Source organism: Poecilia reticulata, chromosome 18 (assembly GCF_904066995.2).
Source record: "Poecilia reticulata chromosome 18, P_reticulata-male-v2, whole genome shotgun sequence".
In the NCBI taxonomy this organism is placed as follows: domain Eukaryota; kingdom Metazoa; phylum Chordata; class Actinopteri; order Cyprinodontiformes; family Poeciliidae; genus Poecilia; species Poecilia reticulata.
This window is the reverse complement of record NC_088847.1, coordinates 10,790,794-10,817,164: the sequence shown is the minus strand read 5'-3', so window position 1 is coordinate 10,817,164 and position 26,371 is coordinate 10,790,794. Positions and strand designations below refer to the sequence as shown.

Genomic DNA, 26,371 nt, shown 5'->3' with positions numbered 1-26,371 from the left:
GTTTGAGGTGCAAGAGGGTGGGAGGAAACGGGGGGAGGAAGAGTTTTAAGAGGGAAGTTTGAGGGGAGAACTGAGTGTTTAAAGAAAAAAGTTGGAGAAAGGGGAAGAAGAAGAAGAGGGGGAATATTGCAAACATGGATACTGAGTGGAAAAAGAACGTTTCTAAAAGAAAATTCAAGGTAAGGAATAAAAAAGAAACAACACGATGCAGATGAAAATGTGTTTGTGTAATCGTAAAAGAGGGAGGAGAGATAGAGGGATGAAGAGATGGAAGGAAACAGAGACATGGGTGTGGTCTTATAGAGATAAAAACTGACTTTTTTTCCCTTTAGCTCCTCGTTCTGAACCGGCCCGTCCTTTAGCCTCCATCAGCTGCTTTGCTGAAACCGTCGCTGTAAAACTGAGACTTCTGCACACACAATCTGACGCCAGGATTTAATTAAACCAACATTCTAGTTGAAACATGCAGTTTTAATCTAAAATAAAGATATTTCAGATTACTGAAGTCTGACGTTTACTTAATACAATATTAATGTGTCAATGAAGAGTTAACATCAAACTTTTTCTGTCTCATCACAGATGTAAATTATACTCATAAATTCACTTGTTGTAGTTCATAAGTTTTATTTTAATTTATGCCTTAAACTCCCAACTACAAAAGAGAAAAAGTTTCTTTGAAATAAAAATTCTATATAATAAATGATGAAAATTTGTCACTTTTTAAATTCAAATACTTAAAAATAACTCTTTACCTTCAGATAGTTTAATTCTGTAAAGTATCTTTGTAATGCTCTACATTCTCTCATTTACTTTTCAGATGTGGTTATTAAATAAAGTTTAATGTAATACCTCTGTAAAACAAAATGTATTCATTTCTTTGAATGTTAAATTTTTTAAATAAAATTTATAGGTTCATTTCTGCTTAGATTTTTTTTTCCATTACATTTACAGCTTCCAGTTAATATTTGGAACAACACAACAAAACAAAACAAACAAAAGAGTTTAAAGTTTGTTTTCAGTCATTTTTAGCAATTTACCCAGTTTTCATTTCATTTAAATATTTGGATGCGTCACAAAAACCGAAACATTAGAAAAACAAAGAAGCTGAGCGAGCAAAATAGAAGTTTTTTTTGTATTTCTTAAGTAAACAAATCTAATAATTTTTAGATGTTTTGATATATTTTTAGTGCACATAAATAAAGTGCTAAATATTTAAATTCTTGTCACTTAAAAAAACTAAACAAAAACACTTTCACTCATCGGTCTATTTATTTAGAGTTGCTCATCTTTACTGATGTTGCAGATTCAAAAGTTTTTCTACCTGTTTAATAAATACTAGAATCAAGTAATTAGAAATCTGTAAATTAAGAAAAAAAAGATTTCATAATTTAGAGTTAGAATATAGTCTCTAGCGTTTTAGCAAACCCCCCTCCCCCAAAAAAACACTTAATTCAGGGAAGAATAGGGAAAAAAAATCAACTCCTTCAGGTGTTTTTTATGTTTTAGACAATACAAATATCATCTCCTTTATATCTGATTACTCTGTTTCTATTTTCAGACCTGATTTTGAACTTATTCCAGTCTATTAGACAATCAATCCAACACATTTTCTCAGTTTGAAAGAAGCAATAATGGCAAATGAAGAACGTGATCCGCTGCTAAAGACATATAAATGATTTGGACGCCAAACGCTCAATGTTTGTTCACCGTTTGAGCTCCAGGCTGTGTATCACCATCAGACACCGGGGTTCCTCCTCTGTAAAAACCCAGAGATGGTGCCACTTAGTGCCGGGTCCAGCAGACGGTCCCCCCCTCACCCCCTGCTCTGAACTCAACCCTGTGAGGCGGTGATGGTTTTATAAAACCCCAGTGAGGGACGGCTCTGACGGCACGTCTGGGCTGCTGTCAGGCGCCGTTGTTTCTGGAGTCACGCATGACGTCTGTGTGGAGCCGTGAAGATAAATGCAGAGGTGTAGAAATAATATAGAATAATACAAAAAAAAAATACAATAAAAATACAGCGTGGAAGGAGTGAAGAGGATACTGGAAGGATGCACCTTCCTCTTTGTTTGACAGGAAGAAAATGTGAATTTATGAAGCCATTCAGCTCTGCAGCTCAGAGGAACCTGTTGAAGAGAGAGCAGAGCAACAAGTGGCAGATGGCAGAGCTAGAGCGCCACCTACAGCGCATGAAGGGAACAGACACACACACAGAGAGAGAGACGCTTTCAGAAAAGACGGTTTGCTTGCTACTGTTAAAGCCAAACATTAGTAAACATACAGCATAAACAGATTATTTTATGATTTAATAGAAGAGGATTTATTACAAGGCTTCCAAGAAAAAATAAGTAAAAAAAATAAAAAATGTTGTGGATATGCAAGAAATAAAACAGTTTCAATAATTTTTCTAATATTTAGACTACCTCTTATTGGACCGTTTATTTTTCCAAAATTATTTTTACATTTTGCCTGATTTGATTTCTTTAATTGATTTTTATTTTACACAAATTAACTAAAAGGATAAGCTTAAGTAAGTAAAAAAAAAAGAGAAAGTATTGTGATATTAATGTATTTAGTTTGCTCTTTGATAATAAAGCAAGCAAACAATAATATTTTAGAAGCATAAAAAATGTTCACACAAAAATGATCCAAAATGTAAAACTGACCTGCAGAGTCAGTCATTTATTTTGTATTGTTTTACAGTGACATTCATAAACATGGCAGGAACAGCGCAACAATAACAAAAGGTTAGATAAAATCATTTATTCATTCATAGCAAGCCCCCTGGAAAATTTACTAGAGTCTAAATTATGTTATTTCGACCAATATTGTTTGTTTCTGATAGAATAATGAGAAAACATAGCCGGGTTATCCTGCTGCTGAATAACTCAGAAATCTTCCAGGAGCCATTGTAATTTGGATACATCTGTGGTAAAAATCTGCATCCAAGATACGGTGAGGAAGAAGCTGCCTCTCTGTTTAAGGCAGACGTACTATTTCACCATTGATTATAGATCAGACTTCATACGGAATACCCAGCCGGACGAGAGTGTTTCGGCGTGAACGATGCCGGTTTGCACGTTTCGTCCTTGAGAAGCCCGAAATCCCTTTACCAATCAGGGAGCTCAGGCGTCTGTGCGCTGCTATGCTGAGACCAATCCCAGAGGGGGAATATCGTCACTTACTCTCTCCAATAGACTCGGACATCATCCCCTGGTCTAAACTGATGCGGAGACAAATCCGCTGCCCCACCTCCACCCCCACGGGAGGAGTGAATAATCAGGCTGCTATTCTCAGTAACAACAGCCCGGACTCGTTCATTTACACCTGCAGCCTCGGATGTTTGTGTGAGGATTATGGAATAGCTGCCATTGGAAGCTGTGACTTCATGATATGATGTCAAATGGGAATCGTATTCAAAATCCCATTAGGAGGATGCATAAATAGCCGCTGGCTCTAAAAAAAAACAAACAAAAAAACAAAATTATTACTACAAAAAAAAAAAGGGGATGATTCCTGTTTGGACAAAACTGAATAGGTTTTGTGAAAGGAGGGATGTGTGAGGGAGCAGATATAGGTTTGGTGGAGGCAGCGGCAGCGGTTGGCTTGTTTGTTTGTGTTTCCAGCGTACAGTGGAGTCACCAGGAGGCCAGCAGTATCTGCAAGGCTCTTCTGTCACAACACATCCCGTCTCCCTCCTCGAGCACACTCCATCTTTCCCGCTCCCCCTGTTAAATTCAAACATCCTCCTCTGTGAATTTCCAGAAATCAAACCTGTCACCACCGAGCTAAGATGAAAAAAAAAAAGAGAAACCAACAAAGAAAAACCTCTCCCTCCCCTCCTCCTGTGATTTGTCTCTTAAAATCTTTCATTCCCCTTCCTGTTGCGCAGCGCCGCCGAAGGCTGCGTCTTCCGCAGAAGGAAAGAAAGAAAAAAAAAAAGGTCACGGCCTCCACTGGCCTCTCGTTGACCCCGGCCCCGACCTGAGCGCGGAGAGCCCGCTCTGTCGGCTGCAGCTGCGGCGCTGCTAAAAGCCGGCATAATCCAATCACACAGTTATTAGAGCTGAGTAGGCCGTGGCCCCGAAACAGGTGAGTGTGACTTTTTTTTAAAATTATTTTTCCCCCCCCCTCTGCCTCCTAATCTCGCTGCCTGACTCAGATTTGGCTAATTTCACACGCTGGATGCAAAAGCCCAGACCACAATCACATCCTTCAGCCCTCCCCTCCCCTCCGCTCCCCTCCACTCCCTCAAAAATCATATCAGTGGTGATGAAATCCAACGATCTGTCACCTCGGCCCATTGTGCTGCGAGTATTAAACGAACTGATGCCGCGGCCGCGTCACTTTCTCTCAGCTTCATTAGGGAGCTGTTTGTTTTTTAAGCACAGTCAGCTGAGTTCATGCAGATGACGGCGGGCGTTAAGGGTTGCCAGGGTTCGGTTTTTTAACTTGAGAGGCACGCATTGTGCTCGAACCAATCGTGATATTAGGAAGTGAGGCAACAGGGAGGAAGGAAAACCTATAAACAACAATTAAGATGCTTTAGTAAGATTATGTCCTTTAATTGACTCCCTTTTTTTTGTTGCTTGGCGACGCTTTAAGCAACTAATGAAATATTAAGTGACCCGTTTTTGAGTCGTTCTGCTGCTTAGAGCATTTTGAAACCTGGAGCTTATTTATGCTTTGCTCACCTTCAATCTTCCTCTGGGACATTTATTTTTGGGTTTTTGATTAGATTTAGATTTATTTTTGTTACATAACTTTAGTTGTGCGAATGCAGATTCAGTAAAATCTCATATTTCATTATTATATATTTCCTTCTTTAAATAAATGAATCTGTGCTTCTCTTTCAATGTTTTGTCTCCCATTAAAAATTCAAGATAACGCGTTAAAATTAGAATATTGAAATCTTTTCAACATTTTATGTTTTATTCTTCACAAAACATGAAAATTGCATTTTATGTGCTGCAAATCAACTTATCGCATATCTTAGAATTAAAAAAAAACTATAAAATAAAAACAAATAAACAAATATATATATATATTACAAACTTAGACAATGCCCACCAAAAATGTAATTGGTAAATATTAAACATTATTATATTATTTAAAAAAACAGAGATTTTAATCAATAATACTGAGATTTGAAGGGTTAAATATTTTCAGAAAATTCATTTACATTTGCCATGTGATGAGGAATATAATTAATGATAGCATTCTTTAATTTAAAACTGATAAAACATGTTGAAACATTTCTATAGCATATTTTGTGTATGTGACTAAGGGACCCAGATGGAGCACTTTATTGTCAACTTTCCACGAAATATAAAAATTGATCAAAATCAATCAATGTGGCAGCCAGTTGTTGAATCAGGCAATAGATAAAAACCTCCTCTGTATAATTTACAAGTTAAGTAAATGGGGCAAAGAAAAACTTTTGTTTTCTGAAGAAAAAAGACAAAAGAGAAGAATTTTATACATTTAAATCAGAAATTAAGAGATTAAAATGTCAGAAACTGCATTGTCTTTAGATTGCACACCATAAATTAAAATCATATCTATAAGGCAAAGTTAGAAAAAGCTTTTTAAAAATGTTTAAGGCTTAGGGTTTTATAGTGTAGCTTCTCTGAAAAGTGGATTACACTTAAAGTTATCCTCATTAAGGAAGTTATTCTGTCCTAATTCTAATCCCAAAATATATTTATGATTGAATCAGCTTGTTTAAAGGTAACAATCAGTAAAACGCTGAGGGCAGCCAAGGATTTAAAAGAACTCATTCTGTAAATGTTCCTCCTACAAATCACAAAAGATGCATCCTCCACATCAAAACACGGGCTGGATCCTTCTTGTTTTTTTTTTTTTCAGGGGTCAGATTATTTCATTTTGTGTAAACATCACATGGCGTCAAATAAAAGTTGAGCGCACATACACTATTTATATCCCTCAATAGGAAACGGCAGAGGGAACGGTTAGGGCCACAGTTCAGAGGCAGATTAGTGGGTTGCACGTGTTTCGTGTCCTCAGATGACCGCGAACTTGAACTTTTAACATCGGCTTTTCAGCTTTTTCTCTTTCTTTTATGAACAGCAGCGATGCCAGATTAAAAAAATATTTCAATGTAGTCGGGCTGAAATTTATCTACGGTGATGTCCAAATCTGAAATGAAATGAAATGCCTGTTGTGACTGATGTCAAACATGGACAGGTCAGCTCGCCGCTCTTCGATGGGACAGCAGCCGCTTCATTTTCGAACTGCGTCGTTTCCTCAGCTCGTCTGCGTTGTTGGTGTGCCATCGATTTATAGTCCGAGGACAACACTCGCTCAACTCCTCTCTGCCCTCGCCTGCACGGTGCTCGGTCATCAGTGCGTAGCAGCACATGCAGGCTGCGGCTCACAGCTGAAAGCACATTAGCTACTTCACGCTGCGTGACTTCACAGAGTCTCGGATCGTCCGCGCGGTTCAATGAGGAAAGAACTGAAGAAAAATCTGATCTCAGCACAAACGTGTGAAGAAATACTCAACTTGCAAAATGCCTTTAAAAAGTGTTCACATCCTTAGGAGTTTTAAGGACGTTCTCACACTACAACAACCTTCGATTGGGTTGTTTATTGGGGATAAATGTAATGTAAGCATGGCATAAATGTAATGTGGGAGGAAAATGAAACTGTTTCATTTTCAATGTGCAAATAAAGAGCACACTGAACAGTGTGCTCTTTATTTGCATTCTTAACCCTTGTATGTAGAAATGGGGTCCAACCGACCTCACACACGTAAAACTTGTATCATTTGCCATAGTCCTCTACGTTTGCCTCAGTCCTCGCACGCACAAGGGTTAAATAAGGACTTTGGGCCATTACTCAACCCAATATACTTTGGACTTCTTCATTCCAACATCTGTATACCCAGATGTTGGTCGGATTTGTCCAACTAGCATGTCTAAAGACTCTGTTTCCTCTGACCGCTGCTCTGGATTTAGCTTTATTACATCTGACCAGTTTTCCTGTCAGCAAGTAATTTTTCATGAAGCCAATAAAAGTAAAATTTTGGTTTCAGCTGACCGGAACAACTTCTTCCACGTGTTTCTGTGTCCTTCTTTACAGCTTGTGGCAAACTGCACACAGTTGATTTTCTTATTTCAGGTCTTTAATAAGAGCAGAATACTGGTTTCCCGTTGAGCTACTGCTTGTCCAAATTGCCACGGGAATAAAAATTAGAATCAACTTCCTAAATGATGTCCAGCTGTTCTAGACAGCCGCTGATGCTAATGCGACCCGTTATGGCGAAACTTTCTGAAGACGCTGAAGGGTCACGAGTGAAGGTCACGGCGCTGGGCTGCAGGAGGTTCTGTTCATAGACATAATATAAGAGTAGATGCCTTATGGACCGCTCTCGCCTATTGTCGCTGACGAGATTTAGGGCGGCCATCTTGGAGCGGTCCACCGCTCCACTCAGCGTTATGTGTTTAGCAGGCACAATGACGTATCAGCGCATTTAATCGATCATAACACGCATTTTTGTTACTGGAAACCATATTCAAACATCTATCAAAGCTACATTTATAAACAATTGTATTTTTTAAGTATGTTTTTAATACATAGTTCAGCATATTTAAATATGCTTAGTGGCAATAACAATAGAATAGGAATGGAATATTCTGATATTGATGTATTTTGAGCATATTGCAAAGCCCACAGCCGTTCATAATTTATTTAGTAATGTAATAATAATTAATACTGAATAATATATATTATATATATATATATATATATACATATACATATATATAGATATATATATATATCCAGCCGACGAGTTCTAGCTTCAGAGATTCCGCACCGGAGAGATTGAGTCCAAAATCTGATCCGAGATTCATCCGTGCTGCAGTGAATCCGTCTCTCTTTAAAGATATCTCCCACTTCTTCCTCATATCGTGTCTTTATAAAACCTTCAAAACATTGATTTGGGATGTATCTTACTTTTGACAGAGTGAGAGAATTACATATAAATAATAGTCTTCACCACCTGTGTAAACTTTGCTGGTGAATGTTCTAACACATAATATAAGTTTTATAATATGTGTTACATTGTTTCATTTCTAATATAGGTTCTTGTGTCAGATAATCTAAGTCAATGTTAGAGAATAATTAACTTTTTTAGATCTACGGAATATCAGTTATCCTTCATAGCGGGGCTGAACCCGGTATTACACCAAGCACTGTTGCTAATATTAGCTGGTATCTCGCCGGTGGACATAAATACAGTAAAGTAATATTCCAGTCACAGAATATACACAATATGTCCATCTTATTTGTGAAATGTTGTCTGTCGAGCCTTTACATCAATAGTCCATCGATCCGAACAACAATATCCCTCAGTGCTGAGGCATCTTCTGCTGTTTTGATTGAGCAAAGTAGGAGGGTAAACCGCTCCAAGATGGCCGCCGTATTTCCTGCGCCGGAGCAGCCAATGCGGGGGCTACTCTTCTATTACGTCTATGGTTCTGGTGCTCAGGTGGAGCCCAGAACCTCCGCATGCAGCACAGGAGGGAAGAAAAGAGCCATTAAATCACAAGGACGAAGCATCACGAAGACGCTTTTCATCCCTGCACCGTACAAGACGTCCTCCTGAACCCCGGGGGCGGAAGAAAAGAATAAAATTTGAATGAGGTCTTTTGATTATTTTAAATATTTCTAAAAAGGCCCGGCTGTCAGCAGCGTGTCTGCAGGAATTTAAATGAGGACATTTTGTTTTTTATTGAAGCTTTATCTGTGGTGAGTGAAGTAACAGTTCTTTCTTTGACTGTTGGAGGACAATAAAAACTTAATATAGAATATAAACATATATAAATACTGCTGCATATGGTTCTCATATGCAACAATATATATATATGATTGTTTTTTTTTACCTTCTCTGTAGGAAGTGTGATAAATTACTTTTTTCATGGCCATGCAAAGATTATTTTCTGTGGAGTCAAAGGTCGGTTGGGTCAAACGTTAAAGTTCTGTAATTGTAAACAAAAGTATTTGTTTCCTTCTCTTTTAACCTCTCTAAACATTTAGCTAGCAAGCTAGTATGCTATGATGACGTTAGCCAAGCAGTTTGCTTGTATTAATTTAGGATTAATGGCACAAGGTAAGCAGAATTGAAACAACAAAAATCAGCGTTACTCACACAAGAAGCTGAAAATTGGAGATGTTTTCAGCTTCTTCAGTCTGAAAAAGCCACAACTGTATATTAGAAACGTGCTAGCGTCACGTCAACAGGTTAGCTTTAGAGCAGTTGTTCTTAACCTTTTTTGAGGTACCGAACCCCCCAGTTGCATATGCGCATTCACCGAACCCTTCTTATTCCACCCCCCCACAAAATACTTTGCGGTATTCTGATTTAGTAATGTAATTATATTAGTTGTGTTACCACCCCCACACCACTAGAGGCAGTACCAACCCCGAAAAGATGCAACTAAGGAGCAGATTTAGACTATAGAATTTGGTAAAAAAAAAACAAAACTGTGAGCTTTGCTGAAATGATTAAAGACAAAAGTTCAAATCCATGCTGAGAGTGGAACTCCTTCAATCAGGGCTCCTCCGCAGCACTGATTGGCTAAGGAATGTAACGTGATCCTCTGGAGCAAGTGATGGCAAAGCAGGGCGCGTCATCACGACTTTACACAAGTGTGTCTTTACCTCCGCGGCAGAGGCTCCGCCGAACCCCTGGGGTTCGACCGAACCCAGGTTAAGAACCACTGCTTTAGAGGGAAAGAATCATCTGGTTAGAAAAGAGCTGATTCGATTTAAGATGTAAAACAGCTGTTAAAAGTTGGAAGAGAAACTACATAATTTGCACTTATTAGCTGGTTTTCTTGTGAAATACTCTAATATGTGGCGTTTCATTTTACTCTGAACTATTTGGCCGTTTTAAGACTTGCTGTTGCTTCTGTCCATTTGTGTTGTCATGTTAAAGAGACTCTTCTTCTTCTTCTTCTTCTTCTTTGATGTTTACTGGCGGTTGGCAAACAACGAAAATGGTGCATTACCGCCACCAACTGGTACGGAGTGTGGACATGAATGTCACTCAGGTATTAAATTCTATTAAATAACTGTTAATTTAAGATATCGAAACATTATCTGATAAATGTTTCTTTTCGAATTATTTCTAAATAAGTCGTGTTAAGAGATTTGCTGCGTTCTCTACATTCAAGTATTAAACAAATTTGCAAAAAGCAGAATATATTCTACCAGTTTGGTTATAATATGAAGTGGTGGAAAATTCAATGTCCACTTTATTACAGTACACTTACAACAAAATAAAAATTTAAATGTTATATTTTATGGTGTTTCAGAAAAAAAGAAAAAATTCTAACCTCCATCCAGCTCATCAAATCCAGCGTTTGCCAAAACTCACCAAATGCAGTAAATCTAGAGTACTTAACCCAGACAGTTGGCGTCCTACTAGAAATCAACTCCTGGAAGGCAGGTGGATGAATAAAACAGGAGTGAGGGATCAGGAATTTGAAGCTCGTAAATTATTCACAGCGGAGGAATGTGTGTCATCAGCATCATCGGTGCCACCAGCCCTCCATCATCTGCCAACTTCTCACCCAGAAATATGGTTCCTACGGTGGGCTGCTGATGCTTCACAGGTCATGAACTCCAGCACAGATGCTAGTAGAGGAGTGAAAGCAGCTCTTGCTTTGCTCCGGCTGCTTGAGTGACATTGAGTCTGCAGCAGAGAGACAAGAGTCGACTCTTAAGACGCCACATAAAGCAGAGCTGTGTTTTTCTCTTTTTACTGCGTGAAACTTGCTGATCACTAAATACCACTGATTTAAGACAAAAACCGACTTTATTCTAATAAGAAAAACTTCTTGCGACTAACGCTTTGTTTTTGAGTGAGGCGTTAAGTTCCTCATTTTTGTATTTGGCAGTGGGGGCGAGGTTTAGTCAGAACTACCACTTGTTAGTTTCAATATCAACTGGCTGCTTTTCAGAGAAATCACAGCGTATTCATTGTGGTGGATTGAACAGCTTTACATCGCTTTTTTTAAAAAAAAAGTGTAACATCTGAAATCTTGCAATCAGAAAGATGTGGATACAAGATGAGGAGAGCACAGTTGCAGGTATGGATGGATAAAATAAATAAAATCTTGCTAAATTAACTTCACATATATATACTTTTTTAAATCGGTGGTGATTAACTTGGTTGAAATAATGAATCGTAAAAGCAGAAAATGTTTCACTTTTGGCAGTTTGCCAGTAGACATGCTATTTTCTTCTCTGAAAAAACTTTATTTCTTTCACTTTTGCCTTTTTAAAGCTTCGCTTGATGCATTTCTTGATTAAACTTTTTGCAGCTAGTCTGACTTAATCTGGGCTAACAGGAATTGAAGCAGCCTTCAAGACTTTTAAACTGTAAGAAGAAATGTTGCTTGGAAGCACATTTTAAAACATCGTGTCTGTATAGCATCGTAAAAGAAAAGACATGAAACAAATTGACGTTGTTTCGCATTGTTTATTAAACTTTTAAAAGGAATTAAGACTGCAAAAATGACAATGAGTCTGTCCTTCGCATGTAAGCTTGTAATCGTAAACTGTGGCTTTTAAACTTTGATTTTTTAATTTTATTTATCAGGACAAATTGAGGCTTTTATTTGCTGTAAAGCCTCAAACTTTACTGCATTGTATTATAATTCTACATGACTGACTGATGGGATATAGAAACAGGAGTTTTGGTTGATTTCTGTATGGTTTAACACGATGTCAGGGCGGACAGACACCAGCAATGACGTCAGAGAAGCAACTGTGGCCAACAATCAATCTGGGAATGGTTATAAGGCAAATTCAAAACTACACGAAGTCCATTATTTTTACACTGCTAAGAGTTATTTAAGATTTAAAGATACTTGAGACTATTTTCTAGAAGTTAACCTGTATCTACCTCAAGCGCAGATCGATGCTCAAAGAAATGCTAAAAAAAAAAGAAATGCTCAAAGAAATGCTAAAAAAAAAAAAAGACACAAGATCTCCACGATCGGTAAGAAGATAATTGAAGTGCTAGGAAGGTTTTTCATGAGAAAGTCAGTTTACAGGGAATCAAAAGATGCATCTGATGGAACCGATGAAGCCAAACGAGAGACTTTTAGGATTCAACTGTTTACTTTCTTGCTACATTAATGAACAAAACTACATAGCTTGATTATCTAAAACATCTGATCTGAGCGAGCCAAGTCGCCTGCAGCCGGTATTTAAAGTCTCATCACTTTCCTGTCACTTGAGTCCAGTGTGACAGAAACCGAAACATGTTGATCGGCTTCTTTCTGCAATTTCACATCCCTTTTTTTTTTAATCTGTGCGAGCGAAACGCACGGAGGGAGGACTTCCTTTTCCAGCCACGCTGGGGATGCGGGGATTTTCACTTGTCTGCTTTGTCTTTTCCAAATTAGTTTCCCCAATCTGTCCGCTGTGTGCGAATAAAAGAAGAAAAAAATAAAAAAAGGATTTGTTTCTCCTTGCAGACTCTGATGAGGACAGCTGCTTATCTTCTGAGGATTGGGAAGATATTCAGGTACTGCTGTTACAGTGTGCATTAGAGACAATCAGCAGCACATGAGGAAAAAGATGAATCCTGCTCAGATGTGTTGACATCCGATTTTATTTATTTATTTCACTGCTCCTATTTTAATGTTTTCTTAGCAAATGCCCCGGTGTAATTTAAAACGACATCTGCAAGAAAGGTGAAAAAAAAAAGAGCCAAAATTGCGGACTCAAAGCACAATGCAGAGTCCACGTCTGCAGCCTTGATTGCATTAATAATGGCAAAATTATATTTGTGCCTCCGGTGGAGGCTGACGGCGGCTTTGGAATGCGAATAAAAATGGATTTGATGCGAGCGGATTGATGTGTTTTCTTCTGCTCACTTGCGCTGATTTTGATTGTTAGTGCGAGATGCTGGAGAAGCAGCGAGACGAGGCCAATCAGAGGCTGATGGAGCTGGAGGAAGGTGAGAGTTTGCAGCGGTTTGCGACCGTCGCGGGTTTGTTTCAGACCCGCGACGGTCTGAAACAAACACAAACAGAAACACAAACAGATCAAAACACAAACAGAGCGACGCAAAGCAGAAACACGTTTCTGCTGAGCTTCTACTGAGTTCATGTGCAGAAGTATTTTTTTATTTTATTTTATTTTCCTTTTGGAAGGAGGGAATCAAAAACATCCAGTAACCCTGCAAATGTCTTTACATCTGTCAAACTTTTTTTTTCATTTGAAAGCCTAAAACTTTATTGTATTTCATGGTAACACTACATGACTGGCTAACATAAAAGAAGTGTTCAATCACGGATGTAATAATGTTTCAACGTGTTTCATAGTTCACAAAAAATAAAAATAAAAACTGAGACATGCATTTCTATTGAGCCCTCTTGAGTCAATACTTTGTAGAAACTTCTCTGGTGAAGGAATTTTTCTTCTTTCTACTTTTCCGCTTGGACATAAAAAAAAAAGATTTATTTCAACCATTTATTAAAGTTTTGCCTCCAATTTTCTATTAGATTTGGGGAAGTACAACACTAATATGCTTTAATCTAAACTGTTCCATCATAAAAACCATTTCATCATTTAAGGGTATTAAAATAAAGAGGGCTAAATAGGGAAATTGAACACCAAATATTGTTCCACTTCCATCTATTTTATCTATTTTTTCCCTGTAAAGTATTTTAAATTCTCCTCTGCAAGAACGGGGAGCATTTAAAAAAAATCACAAACAAACTTGAAAGTCCCCAAAGGATGATGTGCTGCATGATTTACATATTTTTCCTGATTCAACACACCAGTATGAGATGAATGGATCATTAACAGAACCAGCTGACATGCTTTGGATCTGCTGGAGCACGGACACATTTAAGACATTTAAGACATTGGTCCTTGAGGAATGGAGTAGGACTATCACTCGACTTTACACCATGTGAAAAGTTAATAAAAAAAATAGTAGGAACACTTCTAAGGCACTGTAGATTTTTCAATGTCACACAAAATGTTTCAGATGTTCAAATTGAAAATAACAAAGATTCTTCTGTTTTTGTTGTTGTTGTTGTGCCTGAAAAGATTTTTAAAAAACCCTCTCCTTTCTGTGATCAGTTTCCAATCATCTGCTGAAGGAGATGAACATGTTGGAGATCCAGTTCCAGGTGGAGCGCTCCTGCAGGGAGAGCGCGGAGGCTCTGGCTCTCAAAGTAACTCTTCATGTCAAGAAATTAATTAAAAGCTCACAAATAAAGCAATGTGGAGCTGCATCGTTCTCCTCATCTAACCGTCGTCTCCTCTGGTGCACAGGTCAGCAAAGAGAACACGGCCCTGAAAAGAAAGAGCCAGATGCTGTTGCCACTGATCTCCAACCTCCCAGAACACCTGGTCACTGTGACCCTTGACCCAGAGACTGAGCTGGCGGTTGACGTCGATGCGGTTGGTTGCGATGTGGTTGATGGCGATGTGTTTGATGGCGGTCTGGTTAATTTCAGGGAAAGTAGCAGTGAAGAGAACTTGCTGCTTGAAAGTCAAGCCAAGATCACAGGTTAGTTGTTCAGAACTTAATTTAATCTAATTCCTCTAAAATCATTTTTTCTTGTTTTTCTTTTTTAAAAAAATAAATAAATAAAAATAAAAACCAGATCTTACCTGCATATCATCCAGCAACTGATTATAGCTAAGGAGAAAAGATCTGGGCAACCTTCATGCTATCTACAAATTAAAGCAATTTGCAGCATCAATGTTCAACAAAACTGAAATTATTTCTGCTTTTGCCTCTCTTGTCAATATAAATGCAGAGTTTTTGCTCACGAAAGATCATTAAAAAACTCTAAGAAAGGTTTTTTTAATGACTAAGGAGAACCAACAGTGTTGGTTTTGGTGGACCGTGTAACCTAGAACTGCTTTAGCCGTGCTCAAGTTGTTCTTTTGCCTTATGAAGCTGTCGATGTCAGCGCCTCCTACTGGCACAGAATATGTATTGCATCATTTTTGACTGTATTTCCAAAGAGCGTGAAGATGAAGATACAAAAAAATGCCACTTAAAAACAATTCAACTTGGGCTTAAGGCCTAATGGTGAGTTTGGTGGGTCTGTCTGTGTGTTTGTAGCGATGCAGGCGTCGTTGGACGGGCTGCTGGCTGAGAAGCTGCAGCTGGAGCATCAGGTGGAGGAACTGACCAGAGAGCAGGTCCAGCTCAGAGAGCAGGTATTAAATACCACTCTGTGTGTCTGTGTGTGTTTGTTTTTTATCGTGTTGGGGATCTGTAGTCCGATAGGACGGCTCCTGCTTTGGACTCTTTGTGCATGTGGGGACTGCGATTGAACCCCTGCAGGTAGATTCTGGATCTTCAATTTCAGGATCAGAGGAAATGATATAATTGCATGTTTAAAGAATAAGGCAGGTGGTTGTAAAGGGAATGGTTTGAAAAGAAAAAAAAAACATAAAAAAAAGTTTCTCTGAGATGAAAGAGTTAGAGTGGAGGTCAGGGAGAGAATCTCACCTTGATGGGTTTTTTTCAGCTTGTTGCAGAGGCGGAGGAGAAGGAGGCCATCCTGAGGAAAATGAGCAAGCAGACCAAGACCATGACCAAAATCAAAAGAGGTAAAGTCTCCTTAAAATCTTAATTTCTGTTATTATCAAGCATGTTGCACTGGAATATTTTAATCACTTATTGTGATTGTAAGCTTTCTCACCAGTCATTAACCAAACACAAGGTTCTGACATGAAAGGAAGGTTAAAGTCTTAAATCTGTACGTCAGAAGTGCAATGTGTGCTCATTTTTCAAACCATTGTCTTCAGAGCGATTAAAACGGAGGGAGCAACGTCAGGAAGATGTCCGTCACTTGCTATTATTATATATCATAACGGGGCTGGGATGTTCTTATACGATTCGTTTTTGAACAAGTCTTGTTAAAGACAGGCTCCAAGTCTTACGCAGTGTTGTGGCGGCAGCTCAAAATGTGAAATAGTTGAGCGTACGTTCTTTCGCGACCCTTCGAATGAGCTCCAAAGTCATTTTGGATGCAAAGGTTCATCACTGCTCCATGTTTCCTCCAACGACTCTCACTTTAACTCACTGGAGTCCTGAAGCTGTAAGAGGCTTTAAAACCCCTTTCCAGACTGACAGACGTCATGATGTGCTGCTTTTTCCAGCCTCGTTCAAGTCGCCACATTGAAATAACTCCACAGGTCTGATAGTCACCAGGCCTCAACAATTGGTTTGTCACAGTTATTCCACAGTTTTACAAGCATGTATATCCTCACACCCAGTCAGGTTGGTTTGGATTATTGTTTCCTTTTCGTCTTTTCATCTTTGTCTCATATTAAAATTTGCCAGCTGGTTTGAAACACTGGCAAAAAAAAAAAGTGACAAAAGAAGAAATCTGTAAGAGGCAAACGTCTTTTTCACAGCCCTGCATATGTATTTTTTGGACTTTTGAATATTGGGAAAAGTTAATTACCAGGAAGAGACATTTTAATGTCTAAATAATGCCAAGAATAATTTCTCATCGTTAGTGCACAGCTGCGTAAAGAAACTGCAGCCATCATTTTAATGTCTTTATAAGTTAAGTCAAGTTTATTTGGCACATTTTCATCAACGAGGATATAAAAAAATATCATGCAGTCAACCAAATATGAAACAAGCAACAGTCGTAACATTTTGTCAAATATCATCATGAAAATCATCAGGCAAATACGCATCAAATATGTTGATCGATGTTCCACTTGCTACCAACCAAAAGCAGCTCTAAGCAGTCGGGTTTTAAGCTGTTTCGTAAGTCATCCCGGGTCGTTTTGCACTCAGCCGTCAAAGTCGTTGACGGCTGATGGACCTGGAAGTGTAAAACGATCTCGTCCTGGTGGCCTGGTCTCACCACATGACTGCATACTTGCAAACACAAGCAAGCGCAGAATCTGAGGCGCTGAAAGAGCCGAGGCAGAAAATGAGAAGTGAACCGGGCAGCGTGAGGTCATGAGAACGGATATGAATAGTCAACATGCTACTTTTACATTGGTATTTGAAAGTAAAATTCAGCTTGTTTCCCTCGGACTAAATAATACGTTAATTCCCCTGAGGGGATGTGTTACCATAATGAATCTGGATCTCTCTGTTTTTCCTCTTTTTTTTATTTTTTCCCCTGTGTTTGCCCAGTCTCCCAGCTTGTCACCGAGGAGTTCACAGAAATGTCTCAGAAGCTGGAGCTGGAGCAAGGCCTGAGGCAACACGCCGAAGTCTTCGCCCATCAGGTGTGTGTGCGTCTGCGTGTGTGTGTGTGTTTTCATCTTCCCTCAGAAATATTTTTATCACACATTTGCACCTGCGGACGTTGAGGGTGACAGGTCGTGCCACAGGAAGGTAGAAGGGGTGTTGGCGCTGACCTTCGGGTGGCCGTGGTGAGAGAAAGGACAGGGACACACACACACGCACACACACACACACACACCTACACACACACATGCGGTCTTGGTGTCAGGGTACAACAGAGGTGGCAGGTCAAATGAAAGAGGGGGGGGCTCTGTTTTCACACCGCCCGTCAGATTTGGGCCCTCTCAACGAGGCTTGGCATTCATGCACACACTAGCAAAAACACACACAGACAGAGAAGTGAAAACATCAATTCACTTGAGATCCCCACAGCCAAACACACACGCACACACGCATACACACGCACACACACACACACACACACACATGCACGCGCACACCCATGCACACACACGCAGACACACACACACACACACGCACACCCACGCACACACACGCAGACACACACACGCACGCACATGAGCCACAGTTTTTCTTGTCCCAGCTGCTCCTTAAATAAAGGCAGCTTTTTTTGTTTTTTTTCTTTCAAAACATCTCTCCCCCTCCCGCGCTGCCCCTCCTCTCCCCTCCCCATAATTAGCGGTCATCATTGCTCCCGCCGGAGAATAGCGGCCTTCAAGCACAACCTGTCTTCGCCTGACACCTTTATGTTTTGCCGAGCATATAGCAATTGTCGCCTTTGTGCGCCGCGTCCTCCATTTACCGGACAGGCGCACAATGGGCTGCCTTGCAGGGGTCCTTACCTGTGAAAGGGACCCCCAACTCCTCACACAATTCCACCCCTTTACTCTCAGTTCAGGGTAAAAGAAACCCCCCTTCATCCAACCACCCCCCGGCGTCCGGCCCCCCGTGCCCTGAATGCCTCTTGTATGCGCTGCTATTTGTCTGTTTTCATGTGTTTTGAAAACAACAACCATTCACACCTCTTCCCCGCCATGCGTGGTGGTATAATGATGTGGATCCTCAAACAGGAAACAATTTTGAGCTTTTTTTCTGTGTGTGTGTGTGTGTTCGGATGTGTCTTTTGTCTCTTTGCTCTGCTGTGTGTGTGTGTGAACTAACTGTGCTAATTGCTGTGTGAAAACGGCTCTCGTCTGAAGGGGAACCAGAGATCGGAGTGGTGTGATTTGCAACGTAAAGACTCGTAGTTCACGTCGCCGATGGAGACCAAACCGAATCTGAAGCTGCCGTGTGTTCTCAGGCTAAAAACGCAGAAATGAAAACCCCTTTTTCTGCTCGCACTTCCTGTTTTTCAGTGGCCTACTCAATCATAAAAATGCACACTTAACTGATTTCAGGGACGGCAAGTGGATGTCCTCAGGATTCTCATCATAAGTGAGCTGTGTGGCTTTAAACAAACTTAAACAAAGTTTCGTGCACTAAGAAGGAAAAACAGAAGGATAACACAGAATTGAAAAGATAATGAATTCAAATAGATCAGTTTTTCTGACCAGTAAGATAAAAAAACAATAAGAAATCTTGAGTAAAAGGGATTTGGATCATTCTTTATAAACAACTATGATGTGATCCTCACAGAACATGGAGACCCAATGACTGATGCGAAAGGATGTAAACAGCTGCTTATGGATGTTGTTGGGTTTGTTTTCCAGAGATTCTGACTTTAAACTCAATAGAAACTCAAAAAAATGCATTTTTAAAACTCATCTTGAGGTTTGAAAATGTTGTAAACTAACCAACAGCATTTTAAAATTCAGCCTAAAGACGAAAAGAGTTGTTTTTAAACTCAGCTGGAGGTTCAAACTTTTTGTTTCACCAACTGGAAGTCCAAAATTCAGGTGAATGTTGAGAACAAACTTTACAGATTTATCTGAAAGAGGAAAATTGTGCTTGTAAGCTTAGCTGAAAGCTCTAAACAGCATTTATAAATTCAACTTTAAGCTGAAAACCAATCATTTTGCTCATGACATCAAATACATTTGCTCAGTCAGACGTTGGTCTATACAAACATCCCTTAATTAATTGAAAATAGCATTTAAAAATCCAGCAGAGTCTGAAAATGCGTGTTTATAAATTCTGCTCAGAATTAAAATAGAGTTTGAAAATTAAGCTGAAAGTCAAGAATGTCATTTATAATCTCATCTGAATGTTGAAATTGTATTTATGTATTCAGTGGAAAATGAAAAATACCTATGAAACCAAAGAATTAGTTTCTGGGAACGCAGTCATTGTTTACGTGTCAAAATCAGGGCGGACGAGAAAACCGCCGGGGGCATCGACATGTTTTAATGGTTTTAATGCCACGAACACTGGCGCTCAATTTGGGCATGCGTCACTAACGTATTTAAGATCACTAAAGTATTATAAATTAGGTGCATTGCTCACTTTCAGAAAACACATTTTTAAAATTTCCTGCTTAAAAAAAATTGCCCTGAAAATCTTTACAAACCTAAAAACCTGGAAGTGGCCGATGTCAGAGGGCAGGAAGCGTTCCTGGGCGGCGTCAGTTTTCATCAGACCTGCAAGCATTTTATAGATTTGTGACTTTCATTCGATTTTTTTTTGTTCTGTTTCTGCTTTTAAACCGGTTCGACGACCATGTCGCAGAGATATGAGCTGTAACATTCGAGCTCTTGACAGGATTTGGGTAAAAGAACAAAAGGTTTATTTGGAACTTGATTCTCTAGTTAATAACTACAACTGGTGCATTCATCTGTCACAATGAAAAGACGGGCTTAAAAAATAAATAAATAAAAAGAAACACAATTTCACAGTGAATTGAGGCAAAGCCAGAATTGTTTCTTCATAATGGAAGAGTAATGACGCTTTGTCTCACAGAAAAACCGTCCTGTTTACACAGTTCCTGCTCTACAGTGAAGCCGATGAGTAATGACGGCTCCCGAGTCATTGTTCAGTCAAACACATGGTTTGAAAACATTTTCCCCCCGCATTGTGACAGCCTCCTGGGGAGAGACGTTTTCTACAACCAGCAATTCAGTTCCCTTCATTTTCCTCTAATGGCGGTTCATTGTAGTCGATGTATTTCTTTTCCATTTCCTTCAAAGCAGATGATTACAAGGATGGGTTGAAAATGTTAGAGGTGAAGCCAGATTTGGTTGGTCTCATCAGATGTTGGCGGAGCAGAAGGCGGCCGAGAGGCCGAGCGCGACGGAGGCGTGCGCCTCCGAGGCCGACGTGCGGCTTGGGCTGCAGCAGGCGCTGACGCAGATCTGCGGCATCAACACGGCCCTGTGCAACATTCAGCGCTACTACCAGGACCAGGTGCGCGCCGCAGCGGCAGAAACGTGGACTTGTGACGTACACGGCGACGTTTCGTCAGTCTCTCCTGTGTTTGTGGGTCAGATCAAACCGGGTACGGACGCTGAGGAGGAGCTGCAGGAGCTGAGGGAACAGCTGAGGAAGAGCGAGGATGAGAGGAAGACGTTGGAGGGTCAGCTGTCTCAGGCCGACGCACCAATTACAGAGCTGAGGGAGCAGCTGAGGAAGAGTGAAGAGGAGAGGAAGACGTTGGAGGGTCAGCTGTCTCAGGCCGAAGCGTCAGTGACGGAGCTGAGAGAGGAAGGTAACAGCTTGAAGCATCATTAGCAACAACGGCGAACGCACAGAAAACTGGAGACGCACCAATCTGAATCTTGGGGTTCGGTAAAGGTTTGGCCCGGTGAAGCACGATTCAGCTGGTTCTGGATTCTGTTTAATAACCCGGGCCAGGCCGCGCCGGGCAGCGCCGTGAGGCAGTCGGGATCGTTACTGCCTTTTGTTTCATTGACGTTGGAAGTCATGAATATCGCTTCCACATCAATGGATCACCACATAAGCCAGTCTTACAAACGTAGAAAAATGCCACCACATGAGCACTGCACTCACTCACACACAAACTTGTGCTGTAGCTGATCTGGAGAGAACCGACACCACTGCAGCACAGATTACACACCAATGACCCAATCGCAACATGACTTAATCTGATGCAACTTTATTCAAATGCTGTAGTCCTGATGGCATGGCGGATGCTTGAACTGACAGCACTGACATGTCGCTGCCAGACCTTTTATCCTTCAGTATTTCACAGAACAGCAGCACACTGAAGATTTAATGGGTTTCCACAGCACTGATCCTGATTTACACACACTGTTCAGAAACCGACACGCATTCTTCAAAGAAAACACAGGACGTCACATTTAGACCCACATGGTTATCAACTCGCCAGCACTCAAGGCACAGCAGGATAGAGAGTAGCAGCAGCAGCAGCATTAAAAAGGTTTTTGCAACACGTTATGTTTGTTTTTTGTGCTAATGTGCTTTTTTCCAGTCAAGATTTTAGTTATTTAGCAGGAGATAAGAACCAATTTCTTGCCACGTCGTACCTGAACTATATTTTTATGCAGATATAAATATGAACTACTGTCATATAAAACTTGTACAAGCTCTGCATAGTTCATTTGTCTGGTAGCACTTTAGTTGAAGGGGTGTGTATAAGACTGACATAATGCTATCATAAACATGTCATAACACCTGTAGGAGTCTTCATGAATGCTTATGACTGTTGTCATGAAGTGCCATTCGATAAATAAAGGCACTTTTAGTGCAAATTTGACACTTTTGATGTGCTTTTAATGGAAGTTTTAGAACAACTTCCCATTAAAAGTGTCATTATTTACCGAATGACAACAGTCGTAAGCATTCATGACGACTCCTTCCTGTTCATGACAGTATTATGCACATCCCTTCAAATAAAGTGTTACTATTTGTCTGTCTTTATAGTGAAACACTTACAGGAAAGGATGAACACAGAGGAGAAAAATGAAGATCTGGAGGAAGTAACTGCTCCTCTTCCTCCACCTCCTCCTCCGCCTCCTCCTCCTCCTCTTCCTTCACCCACTCCTGTCATCAAGTACGTCAATCGAAATTCATTCTGCTCTCTTCCATTGGATGGCATGAAGGTTGAACTACTGTTTCAGTTGTTTCTTTTTAAAACCAACCAACAGTCCTAAGCATAAATACAACTATACATGCGTAGCTCTCCAAATACTTGAATTCAGATGTTTCGATCACTTTGGCCACAGCAGGTGTAAAGAATCACCTCTACAAACAGAACCAGCGTTATAGCTTGTCATCTGTGTATTAACGCCAGTCATTAAAATTGTGGTGGTTGAACATCTACATCCAGGCCAAGTTGAACGCAAAGCATCAGAAGCAGTGTCCTTCTTGGAGAGTGGTTGGAAAAATTCCCATGAACACAATCTTATCAAAAAACCTTGAAGATGTTGCAGATTCAAACGGTGGGCTGACATCGTTTTAAAACCGTTTGGATAAGGAATAGACGCTTCCTCTGGACCAGTGATCCTCAAATCCAGGCATCTACAGGTCGAGTGTCCTTTCAGATGTGTCCCTGAATCGAACGGCTGAATCACATCCTCAGTATCCAGTCAGGGTCTCCAGACTCCTGCTAATTACTTAACCTGTTTGACTCAGGTGCGTTAAAGCAGCGAAACATCTAAAAGCGGCAGAACACCGGTCCTGCAGGACTGATCTAGAGAAGGCAGACGATGAATACTTTTACCACATAGCGTATTTATTCGTTGTTTTTTTTTAGTAAGGAGACAATTAGAGCTAAAACTGAACTGTCTTTCTACCCACGTGCAGCTTGCAGGATTTCCTCAGGAGCAGGAAGCATCGAGTCAACAGAGGCGATAACAACAGTGAGTTTTTCTGTTTTGATTTTTCTGCTCCCTGACATGAGGTTTAAAATCTGAACTCGGTTCACAGTGTTTTGGAGCTCATAAAGTAATCCATGTTCCTCTAATGCTTTGTTTGAAAACTGAGGGTTATTTTTTTAAAAGCAGTAACTCTGCTGCCTCCTTCCCATGATGCAATGCGTGTGACTTGACTTTCTTTAAGAGCCAGCGCCGCTGAAGGACATTAAGGCAAAGGCAGTGGATGAAATGATGGAGAGAATAAGGAAAGGCATTGTCCTGAGGCCCATAAAAAACATCCAGGTAAATAATGCACACTGATCGTGTTATGAATCTAATCTAAAGATAAAACTGATAAACTGTCTTGAGTATCTGCATCTTCTCTGCCTGCAGGAAGAAGACAGCTCATGGAGGGTCAGCTACAGATTACTTTTTTTCTTCTTCTCTCTTTCACTTTATGAGAAGAATTATGTGATTTTTAATAAAACATTTATTTTTCCAACACCGTATTCTCCTACAGGACCAGAGGAGTGAAAACAGGAAGTCAGCCGTCCTGGAATTAAAGGGAATGCTGGTAATAAGCTCCGAGCTTTCATCACTTCGCCGAGAAGCTGACCTTTTCTTTAGTTTTAGTTTTCAAATTCTCTTGCGCTGTTTTGCCGCCCGCTGTTACAGGACAACATTAAGCGGCAGCACCTCCGCAGGGTGCCCTCCAGGAGAGGGATCGGCAGGAACGTCGGCGAGGCAGAGCTGCAGCTGGTCCTCCAGAGGAGAAGAAGAGCGATGGGAGAAAACCCGGACCGGCAGTCCTCAGCTCCAACCTGCGGTACGGCCGCTTTTACTGTCCTCTGTGCTCATGGTGACGCCAGGCAGAAGATTTCACGTCCCTTTAAATGTTTCCACATTTTACAATAACACCACTTTCTCCTGCTGTGCAGTGGATCCCTCCCTATTCTTGGAATCACCTATTGGCAGTTTCCTGGTTTTTTTATGCAGCCCAACTCCTAATGATTTGCAGAAAACTCACTTTGCTGATTTTTTTTGCAGAAAATATCTAAAATATTTGAATGAAAATGCAGCCTGGGAAGTTAAAACATTTATCTGCAATGTTACTTGTCACGCTATTGGCTGGCTTTCACTCTTTTTGCTGTTTTCTTAGCTTCAGTTGCTTCTCTGTCAGCAGATAAAACCCTGTCAGTCGTCTCGCCTCCTTGATTCTTCTGTTGGTTTGGTTTAAAGGGGAGAAAGTTGTAGAGAAGTTTAAACCACACTCAGGTTGAAAAAAACTGCACTCATTCAAAATATTAGAAAATTATTAAAAAGTTAATTTATTTGAGTTCCTAAGTGAAACACACTGTGTTCATTAACTACATACAGTTTGATTTTTTTCAAGCTTTTATTTCTGTTAATTATGAAGATTTTCTTCTTACCAGCTGATGAAAAAAACCCCAAAACACAACATTTACCGTTGGGATAATTACAGACCCATAAGAAAATGAAATATTTTAACACGGAAATGTGGTCTTAACGAGAAGTGTATTTACTATCTGCTTAAAGATTATTGTCAAAAAGTACTTTTGAACTCACAAACAAACCTCATCAAATTATAACTTATTGACTGTAAGACTGTACTCTGTTCAATCATCTTGAATCTCACATGGAAAGAAGATGAGCGCATCGCTGCAAAGTCAGGGATTCATTATCTGCCAGATATTCTCAGGAAACATTTCTCCCTCTAGAGCAGCGGTTGCCCAAAGTGGGTCCTGGAGGGCCGACATCCTTCACGTTTCAGCTCTCTCCCTGGTGGTAGCAACAACCTTTTCAGCATGTCAATTGTTCTTCTTAGACCTTCTAACGAGCCATCATTTGATCCAGGCGCGTTAAACCAGGGAGAGAACTAAAACATGCAGGATGCCGGCCCTCCAGGACCCACTTTGGGCACCCCTGCTGTAGAGTAATGAACTCTGCATTGTTTCATAGCTAAGATTATTAGAATGTATTTACTTGACTTTGAAAGTGTACGTTTGAGTGAACTGACAGTATATTTGTGCAAAAATGCCCTGAGATGACATCAGTATTGAATCCGTGCTGCTAACTGCAAACCCACAAGGACAGACGTACGGGCGATCTGCCGCTAGGAAAACAACGAGTTGTTCACGCAACAAGCCTGACTTTTATGAAACGGCGGCAAAAAGAAAGTTGGTTTTCAAACATGTGGAAGCTGTAATATTTTTGGTCGACACTCAAAAATAATGATATTCGTGGTGGGAAACCAACACAAACACACACTAACACACCATTCCTGCTGCGAAACATGGGGGTGGTAGCATCATGCTGCGGGGTTACGTCTCTTCACTGGTGGAATAAAAGATGGATGAAGTTGATGGAAGGACAGATGGAGTTAAAGACCAAAAGATAAGAGTCAAATACCAATAAATAACAAAATCGGTCTCTTCTATCTGTTAACATCTGTGAAATGTAGTTTTAGAAAGTTCTGGTCGTGGAGAGCTGACACATTTTTCTGATTTGCTTTTGTCACTTTCCCTTCGCTTAATCTTGTGCTGCTTTGTGTTGTTTTGTCTCATAAAACCACAGAAGGACTTTCTGAAAGTTGTGTTTGTTTGCACTGCTGCGTCATAAAAAACGACTTTACCTACACAAAAGTGAAAGAATTTGATCTTTAAAATAAAGGAACTGCTGCATGGTGTCCGACTGCAGAAGGACAGAGACCGAGAGCTCCCTGTACATCCGAAACGAGCATCTTTGTCCGAACGGATGTGTTCCGGTGCGTCCCGTAGCTCTCATTCTTCCGCTTCGTGCCTAACCTGAATGTGTGCTCATCTCTCTCGGTCAGATCTCCAGCCGGGCCAGCAGCATGTCCCAGCGGCAGGTGACTGTCCCTGGGCCGGTGAGAGTGGCAGTGCACCTGTGCTCCGGAGGCTGAAGCAAAACAGGGAGAAGAGAGATTCCCGCATCAGAGCGTCAGCGCTGATCGTCAGCCACGGAGGCGTACAGCATCCTCTCCAACAAAAAGTGCCATCGTAACGCCTTACGTAAAGACGCACTCCTGTAGCTACAGCGATTACTGCCTGATTTTTTTTATTTTTATTTTTTTGGTTATTGTTCAAATAAAACACGTATTAAACGAACTGTTCTGTTCTTCTTGTAGTCATTTTTACTCCTTTAATCAAAGGATATCACTATAGAGTGATGTTTGACCTTAGCTGGAAAAAAGCCGGTCCTTGTTGTGACATATACCTGCTTTTCCAGCTTTATTTAATGTCTAGCAGCCTTTTTTTTTTTTTTTTACCCCTCGTGTTTCACCAGATGTAGGTTAAAGGACTTTTTTTTC

The 26,371-nt window shown here is 40.3% G+C and overlaps 1 protein-coding gene across 4 annotated transcripts; it reads left to right on the top strand.

Moving 5' to 3' along the window:
* On the top strand, positions 1-26,168 carry shtn2 (shootin 2). Of its 4 annotated transcripts, none has more exons than XM_008427954.3 (17): positions 1-179; positions 12,516-12,565; positions 12,940-13,000; positions 14,134-14,228; positions 14,329-14,566; positions 15,131-15,228; positions 15,543-15,624; positions 17,177-17,271; positions 20,438-20,590; positions 20,672-20,891; positions 22,088-22,217; positions 22,970-23,025; positions 23,225-23,322; positions 23,413-23,433; positions 23,540-23,593; positions 23,695-23,845; positions 25,874-26,168. In XM_008427954.3, exons 3-17 carry the CDS (start codon positions 12,946-12,948, stop codon positions 26,062-26,064), a joined length of 1,737 nt encoding a protein of 578 aa, XP_008426176.2. In that variant the 5' UTR covers positions 1-179; positions 12,516-12,565; positions 12,940-12,945; the 3' UTR covers positions 26,065-26,168. The 4 variants fall into 4 exon arrangements, with proteins under 4 accessions (XP_008426176.2, XP_008426177.2, XP_017163940.2 ...); XM_008427955.3 differs by lacking the exon at positions 1-179 and adding an exon at positions 8,741-8,775; XM_017308451.2 differs by lacking the exon at positions 1-179 and adding an exon at positions 8,815-10,079.
* Positions 26,169-26,371: the final 203 nt, after the last annotated feature.

What these genes read in the sequence shown, in the direction of transcription:
- shtn2 (XM_017308451.2), top strand. Translation starts at nt 9,956, where the DNA reads ATGTTAAAGAGACTCTTCTTCTTCTTCTTCTTCTTCTTTGATGTTTAC. An exon ending in AAGTCAAGCCAAGATCACAG is followed by an intron (nt 14,567 to 15,130) that starts GTTAGTTGTTCA and finishes GTGTGTTTGTAG; the next exon opens with CGATGCAGGCGTCGTTGGAC. An exon ending in CATGACCAAAATCAAAAGAG is followed by an intron (nt 15,625 to 17,176) that starts GTAAAGTCTCCT and finishes GTGTTTGCCCAG; the next exon opens with TCTCCCAGCTTGTCACCGAG.